Raw genomic sequence first — 11,963 nt, 5'->3', positions numbered from 1 at the left:
TTCCAACTCTATGATTCTATGATTCATGTTGGATTTTATTTTTATGACGCCTGCATGCAGTTCCTTTTGATCGAAAGGTCTCCTGCATTGGGCAGGGCTTTGGACTAGAAGGTCTGTATGGCCCCTTCCAGCTCTGTGATTCTGTGTCTTAAGTGTGTGAGGGAATAGTTGTGGGAGCCAGGAGGAGTTCTTGCTGCTGCTGTTGACCTAGTGCATCTGCAGACATGTCCAAACACCTTTCTCAAGGAAAGATCCCATTGGCGTTGTCTCTCAAGAGACCAGGGCCAGAAGGTAATTGACGTCTTCGCTGTTTCCTCCCATGGCAGATGATTGACATTCATGGCAGCTTTGCCCTCAGCTTCTAAGAACATAAATCAAATTGCGGGACTGCCTGAACTGATCGGTGTTAATACAATGTGGCAAAATGATGGCAGACCTAACGTTTTAAGTAAGCGCTGGAATGTGGAATTGGGCAAACTTGCCCAGGTCCCAAGTTGCTGGGCACCTCCCCAGCCATGTTCTACCCGTATGCTCACAGAAACCAGAGTGCTCTTATTGTCCTCATCAGAAGTGGGTAGAGAAGCCAGTTTAGTTGTACCCGCCCCCCGCCATAAATCCCCCTCCTATCCGATAGAGAATGACTGAAAAGCCGGGAGTGGGGAGAAAAAGGTTTGGTGAAAAGAAGCAGGAGACTGGGAAGTGATTAAGCATCTCTGCTGTCACTTCCGCATTCTGATTTCCCCTTCCCAAAGCCTCTACCTCCTTATTTAGGAAAAAAATATCTGTAGGGTTTTATTGTGTATTACAATTTGCAAGGAGGCCGGTGCTAGTTCCTTAATTCAGACGTAGATTTCAGGTGCCGCCTGCATGAGGGTCAAAGATTGAAAGAGCCTCTGTGCTGACTCCAGTCTCATTTGCCCATCCAGACCACTGGCAGCCAAAGTGCCTGCGAGTTCTGCTTTTCGAGAGCAGAAGCGTGGGAGCCGGCGGGGGCGGGGGGCGGGGGATTGCACGACAAGTGCAGCCTTGCAGTTTCTCGAAGCTGAGCTTTCCATGCAGCCATGCAGCAGGGAGAATGGGTCTGCTGCAGCAAAAAGCGAAGTCGTATAGGCCAAACAAGATGGCCTCAGCCCTGCTCCCGGGGGGCTCCAGGAGGGTCCTGTTTGCACAGCCTCAACCGCACACCCCTCTCTTCTACATCTTTCCTCCGCCAGAAGCCTCTGCAGCAGTTTTCCTGCAGATTGTCAGCCAAGGCAGCATAGACCAGTGGGTGGATACAGATGTGAAAGTGGACCAAGATCTTAGCTAGCTGGTAGAGGGTGTAGATCAGACGGATTGCCCTGCAGTCCTCCTTTCCAAGCATGCGAGTGCGGAGGTTCAGGTTGCGTAGGATGTGGAAAGGCAGGTAGAACAGGGCATAGAGGGCTACCACCACGCAGATGAGCGCTTTCACTTTGCGCTTTTCCGCTGTTGTGATGTTCTGATTGCGGAGGACTGTGTGGAGGATGGCCCCGCAGGAGAAGGCGGTCAGCATGAACGGCAGCCCACAACCAAAAGCCAACAGGAACAAGCTGTAGGGCCAGTATTGCCACAGGTGATCCTCCGAGGCACTTCCTAGGCACTCTGTTCGATTGGTGTTATTTGTGCTGCTGCCGTTTTTAAGTTCTGTGGTTGAAAAACTAAGAACTGGTGCCGAAATGGCCATCACCAGCAACCATGCTGCCCCGCTAAGCAACTTGGCGTGGCGGGGCTCCAGGCGTCCGTGGGTGAAGAACGGGTGGACGATGGCAACATAGCGGTTCAGGCTGATGCAGGCAACGAAAAAGGTGCTGCCGTAAAGGTTGCAGAAGAAGAGGAAACGATCCAGCTTGCAGAAAACAAGGCCATAGCGCCAGTCCTTTTTCGGGTAGTAATAAAGTGCCATGGGCAGCAAAGAGAAGGCGTAGAGCAGGTCACTGACAGCCAGGTTGAAGGAGTAGATGATGCCAGAGTGCCAGGAGCGTTCACGGGCCACAAATCGGTAAATGGCATAGCTATTCCCTGCGACGGCCAAAATGAACTGCAGAGTGAGAATAGGCCAGAGCTGTTCCTGGAACTTGTCCAAGCCCTCTTTGCAGGTTCTCGAATCCAAGCCCATGGGGTTCTTGAGTCCTGCTGAGTCCAGGGGATGTGGTCTAGGGAAGCAAGAGGAACTGGGATTAGTCCTTTGTGTTTAATATTGGCTAACCTTTGCAAGTAAGCCTACAAAAGGCCGAACTTCCATCACTTGCTCACAAATTGGACTCGGAGACATGGCTGTTTCTTTAGAAAGTGAAAGGCAGGCATACTGGTAGCCACTATTGTGCACCAGATGGTGCTGGTGCAAAAGAAAACCCACTTGCCTGGTGTGTGTGCGTGTGCACGTGCGCGCCCAACATGGGAAACTGCTCCAAATCATCCAGTTTCTAAAAGCTGCTGTCTTTCTCTAGCCTGGACTAACAGTCCCAGATTCCATAGCCAAAGTATATTAGTTTCATTTTGGTACGTAGAATTTTGTTTTTCATGGGACCAGGTTTTCATGAGTCTATGAGTTGAGTTCCATGTTAGCACTCTATTCCTCTAAGACAAAGGCACTGCCTGGGGGGTCCTCCTTTTCTGCCCTGGGACAGTGAGAAAACCTGAGAATGCCTTTTCTCCTTCTCCCGCAGTACCAGATCCTGGAAGCCAATGAAGCTGATGGGCGGTAGGTACAGGACAGACCAAATGAAATGCTATTTTAATGATACTTAATACGGGCTGGCTGAGTGAACGTCTTGATGGTTGGCTTCTGAAATAAACTGTGGCTGATACATTTCAAATTTAATAATTATTAAAATTTGTGCACATCACGCACAAACATACACAGATTGAAAGGAGTACCATATTTACATGAATGCAAGGTCAGGTTTCTTTCCAGGTATACCATTAAAAAGGGGTGTGTATGTCAAACTGAAATTCGCATACAGCTTATAGTTATGTCCAGTAATCTTTTTGTGTTTTACATTTGAGGGAGAGGAGGTCTTCCTTTCAAGTAAATACAGCAGTTCCCATTAGTACCAGAAAATACTGTTCTAAACATCAGGAGGCATGACTGAATATATGATACAATATAATATGAAATTATATAACCATCAAAGCAGAATAAGAGGACAATAGATGTAAGAATTCCCCTTTCTTGAATTTTATTCTGTTTAAATTGCATCTTATAAGGATATCTTTTGTTGTTACTTAGTGTATGTGTATTTCAATGTGAAGAGGAAAAATACCATTTTTCAGAAAGTAAGTGTCTAAAGAAAAACTAAAAAGCAGATATTATGAATCTAAAGAAGTACCAGATATGGGGAAGCCTGAGTCTATTATTATTTGAGTCTATTAAGCATCTGTTGATTAAAGTTATATTCTAAAGGAAGAGTGAATCAGATGAGTATAGAAAAAGAAAAAGACTAGAAGAAGCTCGGAGACAAAGATAAGAAAACAAAGAGGTTAACTAAAACAAAGCAGCTAACTGTAATCAAATGGTGACTAATTTGAAAGAGAAATTTGTCGTGTTCAATGAAAGAGTTAAAACAAATGAAATTCTTGGTGGCTCAAGTAGCAACCCCGCTTAGCTTCTGAGAGCTGATGCAATTGGGATATAGAATGCTGCCTTCCCTCCCGCTCAATAATATTCACCCGGTTAAAAACGTTCACTCAAAAATTGCAAAAGGTAAACCTTTGTTGCTACTCGACTTTTCCTTTTAGATTTAAGGTGTATATTAGAAATGAATGGATAACAGACAAAATTGTCACAGAAATTCAACTCTTTGCAGACACTTTAGAAACATCTCCAAGCTTGAGTACAAACTGCAACCTAATTTGTCATAAGATATTATCCTTGAATGTTAAATTCCCCTAATAAATGAAGAAAACGCACAGTGCTATTCAAATTAGAAATAGTTGATCCCTTTTTTTTTTAACTACAAGAGACAGGGCCGTTTCAGCTCAGGAAAGTGTCGGGGGGGGGAGGTGGAAGCCCCTCTTCCCCCCTCATCATGGTCCCAAGTCAAATCAGGCCACTAAGGTACTTTAGGTTCTCCACAGCTGCTGTGTGAATGCCGGGAAAGCAAGATGAGGAGGGTTCAGGTAACCCTGGCCAAACTTATTTAAACATGTAATGTGCTGCTTTGCCTTTAGACAATATTAATACACTAGAATCAGTCAAAAGCGGGGGGTGGGGGAGCCTGTTTCATTCAATGTTATTTAAAAGGACTGGGAATAAAATGGGAGCGGAAATTCTCCTGTATGTTGAAGGAAGATAGTACGAGTAGTTTTTGCATTTTACAACGGCAGAAAGTAACTATGCAGCGGAAACAGTATCCTTATACATACCTCCAGTCCAGCTTTGTGCTCTTAGTGGGACAATGGAAATGTCCCTTTATTTGCAGAGGATCAGAGAGAGCTCCTGCCTGAAGGACTTCCAGCCACTATGGAGACCGGGGAGGCGCAACCCTACGACATGAGGGTGGCCCACAGGCTGTCCGCTGTTGGAGACAAGGAGAGGTCTGGTCTCGCCTAGCAGGGTTCTCTTTATGTTCCCTTTGGTTCCCTGAAAAGCAGCCTCGGGAGGTTTCAGGACCGAAGGCTCACCATCTAACAGCCCCTTGTTCCCATTGCTGCCATCTCACTGGCTCACACTCCAGTGACATGCCAAGAAGCATAGCTGTAACCAAAGAACTGGGAAGTTAAACTGAGTTCCTGACCACATCCTGGACTTTTGAAAACAGTCCTGTTGTGCGCTGTCAGCACTGATACCAGTTCCGGGTAGCAAAATCAAAAAGGCACGCTAAAGCCCGGATTCTGCAGCTCAGACCGCTTGGTGTTATGTACAAGCAAGGCCCAAAGAATCCAACAGATTCTTAATGCATAGGAGAGCAACCTCAGTCAAATGCAGACCGTGTCAAATAATGCAGGTAATGCAATGCCGCTCATGTACAGGGTTGGGTGCCCGAGCGTTTAACGAAAATGCTATGGCAAAACCATAGAGCTTTTGAAAATCTTAGAGAACTGGTCCCCATTGTGACCTGTCACTTCTGTGTCACGCTGCAAATGATGTTATTTGGCAGTGCCATGGCGTGTGTACACAGGTAAATGCCCGCTGCCCCTCATGTCCTCATGCCTGCCCCTGGTAGGACCTGGCAGCCCTGCTCTGGGAGTAGGGCTGCCAGTCAAGGGCTGACACAACCCTAGGAGCTCTGGGGGCAGGACTTAGCACTGCATAACTGGAAGTGGTATTGCCATAGGGTTGCCATCTTCCAAGTGGGGCCTGGAGATCTTCTGGAATTACAACTCCAAATGACAGCAATCACGGAGAAATGTCTGCTCAGGGGTGGGAGAGGACGCTTTGTCACCTCATACTTGCTGAGGTCACGCTCTTCCCCAAATCCTGCCCTCCCCAAGCTACGCCCTCAAATCTCCAGTACTTTCTCAGCCCACAGCTGGCAAATCTCTATTGCTGTGAAAACACTTTGGGGGGAAATATTTCTCCTACTGCTTCACCAGGCAGCAGTGGGTAGTGGCAGTGGAAGGTAGTAGAAGAGCTGGTTCCCCTATCTGATCCCTCTTAACAACAGCAACAACATTCAATTTATATACCACCCTTCAGGTGGTATATAACTTAACACCCACTCAGAGCGGTTTACAAAGTGTGTTATTAGTATCCTCACGACAATCGCCCTGTGAGGTGGCTGGGGCTGAGAGAGCTCTGAGAGAGCTGTGACTGAGCCAAGGTCACCCAGCTGGCTTCAAGTGGAAGAGTGGGGAATCCAACCCGGCTCCCCCGATTAGAGTCCCGCCGCTCTTAACCAATACACCAAACTGGCTCTTGTAGTGTTACCATTGTTTCTACATCTGCCAATTCAGTTTAGTAGCAACAGACTTTCCAGATAGTGGGTTTCCCTGTCATTTCCCCACCCCACTCCTCCACAGCCGCTATCCTCCCCCCGCCCCCTGCTGTGGAGGGTGAACAAACCAAGGCCTTTTCTGTGGTAGCCCCTCACTTTTGGAAGGCTTCTCCCCCTTGAGGCCCACTGGGCACCTACTATACTGTCTTTTAAGTGCCAGGCCAAAACACCTCAACTAATTAGGATATTTTTAATGAGGGGGTTTATCCTTCCAGTTGTTTTGTGACCTGAGGCCTTTTTATGGATAACTTTGTACTTGTTTTAATGGCTTATTTGTTTTATATGGATAACTAGAGGTGTGCCCACTTGCTTTACTCACCAACCGCATAGCTTGCTGCACTCGCAATATTTAACAGTAGTTTGATTGCTGAATGTGCAGTTCTGCCTGCTGCCGAAAGAGTTGCAGCAATACCAGATGAAGCAACTGGAAGAGCGATCGTCCTTTTTCGTAAACAGTAGCTAGAATTAGAACAAATGTCATACCCCACCTGTCTGTCTCTCCAAGATTTTGACTCCATTCATTTTGGGGCACTGGGGCCTAACACGATCATCCTGACATTTGTGACCAAGGCCGTCGTCACATGGGCATCTGTTCCGTTAAATTTACAGCATATAGTGTCATCGCTGATATCGGCACAGTAACGTTTCTTTGGGTCACCTCGCGTTTCTTCGCGCTCCCAGCTGTCCACACCTAAGCGCTCTGTTCCGTTCTCTCTAATGGGCGCAGAAGGAGCTCCTCCCCCCCTTTAAAAAAATTTTTTTTGGCGTTTAATTCCGCTATAACGGAATAACATTAGATAAACATGCCGGTAGCCCAACCCAGAAAGACACTGATAGGTTGCCCTTTTTTCCCGCCCATGGAGTGGCCAGAACATTGGTTGACCCTTTTACTTTTCCAATTTTGAAATTATATAAATAGCCCTTTCTCTAATGGCAATTCAGTCATTTTTACTTGTTTTCTTCAGCAGAAAATTTTCATTTTGTGACGTCGTTATTGCGATATAAGGACATTATTACAAAAAAAAAGGGGGAGTCGTGGGAGAAATGGATTCTGGGATTGAGGAGAGAAAAAAAGGGTGGGCCTATGGCGTGGCGAGGCGAAAAACATCGATGTGAGGCATTCACACTGAGGTGCAAAATATCGCGACTATCAAGCACAAAGCAGAAGAGAGAAAATCGCATCAGTGTTGGAATAAGGTGGGTGTTTGCCGGGAAATGGCGCCATTTTCGCGCTAAATAGAAGCCTGTGTGACAACGGCCCAATTCTCAAATGCCTAGCTTTATTTTCTGGTGCTTTGCATCTGCTACAAAAAGATAGATGGACAGACAGACCCTTTTATTAGTATAGATTTACTTTGTGTATAGCCCACTGCACTGGGTCAATTTCAGCTCAAAACAGGCCCAATTTGGCCTGGAATGGGCTGAAATCAGCCCTCTGCAGAGTGCAGAAGCACTCCAGAGCCCTTTGTGGAGCCCCAGTGGCACTCAATTTTGGCCTGAAACAGGTCGAAATCAGACTGCTTTGGAGTGCGGGAAACCCCAGCTTTGAAACTGAAATGGAAATTTTTTCAGTGCACACCCCCACTCACTATGGGTCCATGGAAACTTCCTCTGGAATAAAATTTTGTAAGCCTTGAAGGTACCACAAGATTTCTGTGTATTGCTGTTGGAAAGAGGTGGCTGAACTAGCTAGATGTTTCATCTCCTCTAGCAGAGTTTTTCTCATTGCTTATTTGTTTACATTGTTTCTTAGCTAAACTGCCCATAAAATATGCTCTAAAAGCGGCTTACAATGGTTGCTTCCACACAGAGGTGATTCCCTGTTGTTCTCTCATTGGCACTGCAAATGCACAGGTATTTGCAATGGCGGAAGAGGGCCCACGCAGAAAGACATCAGTAGGCTTTTTACCAAGAGTGTTTTTCTAATTGGTAATTAGCTACACCATATCTAGTAGGTTCCGTAACCTGGATAGCCCAGGTGAGCCTGATCTCGTCAGATCTCAGAAGCTAAGCAGGGTTGGCCTTGGTTAGTAATTGGATGGGAGACCTCCAAGGAAGACCAGGGTGGCAGAGGCAGGCAATGGCAAACCACCTCTGGTAGTCTCTTGCCGTGAAAATCCTGCCAAGGATTGCCATAAATCAGCTATGACTTGAGGGCATCACATACACACACACCTAGTAGGTAGTAGTAGTGGGTACAATGCAAAATACCCACTACCCAGGGCTTTTTTTCAGCTGGAACGCAGCGGAATAGAGTTCCGGCACCTCTTGAAAATGGTCACATGGCTGGTGGCCCCGCCCCCTGATTTCAAGACAGAGGGGAGTTGAGATTGCCCTCTGTCTGGAGATCAGGGGACGGGGCCACCAGCCATGTGACCATTTTCACCGAGAGTGATTTAAACTTTAAAAAACTCCTCCCTTCTTCCAGCTGACCCAAAGTGATGTCATTGTGCGGTCCTGAGTTCCACCACCTCTTTTCCCAGAAAAAAAGCCCTGCCACTACCATGGCCGTCGTCACACGGGCATCTGTTCCATTAAATTTACAGCATATAGCATCATACCTGATATCGGCACAGTAACGTTTCTTTGGGTCACCTCACGGCTCTTCGCGCTCTGAGCTATCCACACCGAAGCGCTCTGTTCCATTCTCTCTAATGGCGCAGAAGCAGCTCCTCCCCCTTTTTTTTATTTTTTTGCCGTTTAATTCTGCTATAACGGAATAACATTATATAAACATTCCCGTAGACCAACCCAGAACGATGCTGATAGGTTGCCCTTTTTTCCCGCCCATGGAGTGGTCAGAACATTGGTTGACTCTTTTGTTTTTCCAACTTTAGCGAGGTGTGGTTTTGGGTTAAAATATTTCTCCAATCGTGATTGAGTCATTTTTACTTCAGCAGAAATTTTTTTTTAAAAAGGGAGTCGCGGGGAGAAATGGATTCTGGGATTGAAGGGAGGGCATAGGGCGTTGCAAGGCGAAATACATCGATGTGAGGCATTCACACCGAGGCACAAAATAGCACGACTATCAAGCACAAAGCAGAAGAGAGAAAATCGCATCAGTGTTGGAGTAAGGTGGGTGTTTCCTGGGAAACTGCGCCATTTTCGCGCTAAATAGAAGCCCGTGTGACGACGGCCCATGTTTAAAACATCTGTTAAAAACTTGCTGGTGGAAGAGAAATGCAGTAACAATTATATAATTAAAGTGCAAAGGCTGAGGTATGAGAAATGTTCGTTCAACTCAATGGGCCTCCCAAGAACCGTAAAAGTCCAAAAATAGTCTGCAAACAAGCAGCCTGTGGGTGTCACCGAGGGAGGAGTGGTCCGGGCAAGGACGTGCCATCTGACGGTTGGACCGGTTCCTGTGCAGAAAGCCGTTTCGGATCTTTTTCAAAGATGGCAAGATATGACACAAACAGGTACTGAGGCTATCCTTATTCCACTCATGACGATTTAACATACACGTCAGCCCTTCACCCTCAAAAAAGAATTCATAATAAAGTGCGCAAGTCCTCTGATTGAAGCCAGCTGGGTGACCTTGGGCCTATCACAGCTCTTTCAGAGCTCTCTCAGCCCCACCCACCTCACAGGGCGATTGTTGTGGGGATAATAATAACATACTTTGTTCTGAGTGGGTGTTAAGTTGTCCTGAAGGGTGGTATATACATTGAATGTTGTTATTATAATGTTATTATTGTTATGCCCTGCTGAAGTCCTCCTTCTCAAGCTTCACCCTCAAATATCCAAGAATTTCCCAACCCACAGTTGGCAAGCCTAAGTAGAATCAGTAAAAACTGTAAAACAGTAAAGAGAGGCATAAAAACCGACAACCTGTTAAAAAGCACAAAAAAACCCAATCTCTGCCAGGATAAAATGGAGGAGAATGCTGTTGATTTTAAAGAGAAGAAAGGCAGAGTTATAAAGAAGTCAATAAATAAGTCAATACATAAATTAAAAATCAATTAAACCAAACTGAACAGAAGTCACAGTAACTACCTGGAGGAGTTTCTAGGCAAAAGGCTTCTAACCTGGCACCAAAAACTCAAAAGGCAAACTGCTGGGGTGGGGTGGGTGGGCATTCTACAGCTAAGGCACCGCCTAGGGTTGCCAGCCTCCAGGTAGTGTCTGGAGATCTCCCAGAATTGCAACCGGTCTCCAGGCCACAGACATCAGTTCACCTGGAGAAAATGACTACTTTTGGGGGTGGACTCCATGGAATTATGCCTGCCAGGGTCCTTTCTCCCCCCCCCAAACCCCACTTTCTCCAGGTTTCTCCAGGTTTAACCCCCCAGATCTCCAGAAATTTCCCAACTTGGAGCTGGCAACCCTAGCACCGTCACAGCAAAGGGCCTGGGCCACCTCACTTCTGAAGGTCAGGGGACACAGAGCAGGGCCTGTAGATGCCCATCTTAACTGGTGAGCAGGTTGATTATAGCAAAAGACACGTTACCTCCATGGAATTCAGCCTGGGTAAGATTAGAATTCAAGGCACACAGAATTCCCCATGGCAGCGCCCTGCAGTAGAGCAAAATCTGCACCCTGTCTGTTCTGAGCCATTCCCACACCTGCTACCTCACCTGGCTGAACTCCAGGGAACTCCACGGCAGGCTGTGCAGATGGTGAGAAGCAACAGAAACCAGAGGCAGCTACAAGGAAAGAAGTTAGCTAAGCCCCCAACCGCCACATCCTGAATCTTTAGAAGGAGTCCGCCTACATCTGAGCACTGAGATCGGTTTCAGATAGAACAGAACACTCAAAACATCAACAAACCATTAAAGCCTGGATGCCTCCGTTCACACAGCCCAGTCCTAGGCACGTTTTACACTGAAGCAAGACTTGAATTCCGTGAGGGTTCCCAGCAGCCGCACAGAAGCTGTGGGGAGCGGCTGTTAAAAAATGAAGGAGAGCCCTCAGAATGCCGCCATTTTCCAAAATGAGCAAAAGCAAGGGAGGAACCCACTCTAACGTGATAATAAATCAGAAGTGTGAAACCACACGAGGAGGGTGTAGCGCCAAACCAAAAGAGTGATCAACAAATATGAAAATTTAAATACAAAATGTTGTTTTCACTCAGTCAAAGTAGTAAGTCAGTTAAATCGGTATGTTACAAGGTCTCACACACAGAGGTGCTACACCATAGCGATTCAACTGCCAGGTAAGTATGAAATTCCAGTCCATGTGCTGTTGCAGGTGGAGCCGATGTAGAAGGAGATGCAGAAGGCAGAGCCACGATGCCCGACACGCAGCACCGGCTTGTTCCCCTGTTTCGTCACAAAGGACCTCCTCGGGGTGAAATGCCTCCACCTCGCCATATAGTTAAGAAGTCGTGTAACAAGCGAGCGAGCAAGAGTAAACACCATCCAGGTTACAGTCAACACCGGCGTCTTCGTGCTACACCCAACTCTCTAAAAACCTGCACATCATTCCATGGATAAACCCATATTTACCTGCCCAAGCTCTGAAGTCAGCCAAGGAGGCTCTGTTGTGGAACCCACATAGCTGAAGTTCTTCTAGCAGATCTCCAGATGACAGAGATCAGACCCCCCACCCCCGGAGGAAGTGGCCCTTTTGGAGGGTGGGCTCTGTGATCACATCGTCACTGAGCTGCCTCCCCAAGCTCCACGCTCACTAGGCATCACCCCAAAATATAAAGGAATTTCCCAAGCCAGAGTTGGAAACCCCAATACTGTGTCTGAGAGTGTCAGGACGACCACAGCAATGTGTTTTCTGGCGCCCACCTGATTTTTTCAAAGCATCTCTGAGATCCAAGAAGTGCTTATACAATGCACTGTGCTTAGGACAGTGAATACTCTGCCACCAACGGCGTGGGACGTTCACAAACAACTCAAAGGGTCAGGAATCAAAGCTGCCGGAATGTTCGCAACCCAGCTTTTGTGATGGAACTGTTTGTTTGTATCCCACTTCTGTCCTTACTTGGGAGCCAAAGCACATTATAAATATACTAGCAACAAAGCCCGATTTGAGGGGGGGGACGGGCTCTAGAAA

At 46.8% G+C, this 11,963-nt stretch overlaps 1 protein-coding gene across 2 annotated transcripts; it reads right to left on the bottom strand.

Annotated features, from left to right (window-relative positions):
* On the bottom strand, positions 1-10,573 carry P2RY11 (purinergic receptor P2Y11). Of its 2 annotated transcripts, none has more exons than XM_055003728.1 (2): positions 10,535-10,573; positions 1-2,174 (listed from the first exon to the last, which is right to left on the bottom strand). In XM_055003728.1, exon 2 carries the CDS (start codon positions 2,135-2,137, stop codon positions 1,127-1,129), a length of 1,011 nt encoding a protein of 336 aa, XP_054859703.1. In that variant the 5' UTR covers positions 2,138-2,174; positions 10,535-10,573; the 3' UTR covers positions 1-1,126. The 2 variants fall into 2 exon arrangements, with proteins under 2 accessions (XP_054859703.1, XP_054859702.1); XM_055003727.1 differs by lacking the exon at positions 10,535-10,573 and adding an exon at positions 4,387-4,447.
* Positions 10,574-11,963: the final 1,390 nt, after the last annotated feature.

Source organism: Eublepharis macularius, chromosome 19 (genome assembly GCF_028583425.1).
Source record: "Eublepharis macularius isolate TG4126 chromosome 19, MPM_Emac_v1.0, whole genome shotgun sequence".
Taxonomy (NCBI): domain Eukaryota; kingdom Metazoa; phylum Chordata; class Lepidosauria; order Squamata; family Eublepharidae; genus Eublepharis; species Eublepharis macularius.
Note: the sequence above shows the minus strand (reverse complement) of the source record. Positions and strands in the feature narration are given on the sequence as shown.

What these genes read in the sequence shown, in the direction of transcription:
- P2RY11 (XM_055003728.1), bottom strand. Translation starts at nt 2,137, where the DNA reads ATGGGCTTGGATTCGAGAACCTGCAAAGAGGGCTTGGACAAGTTCCAG.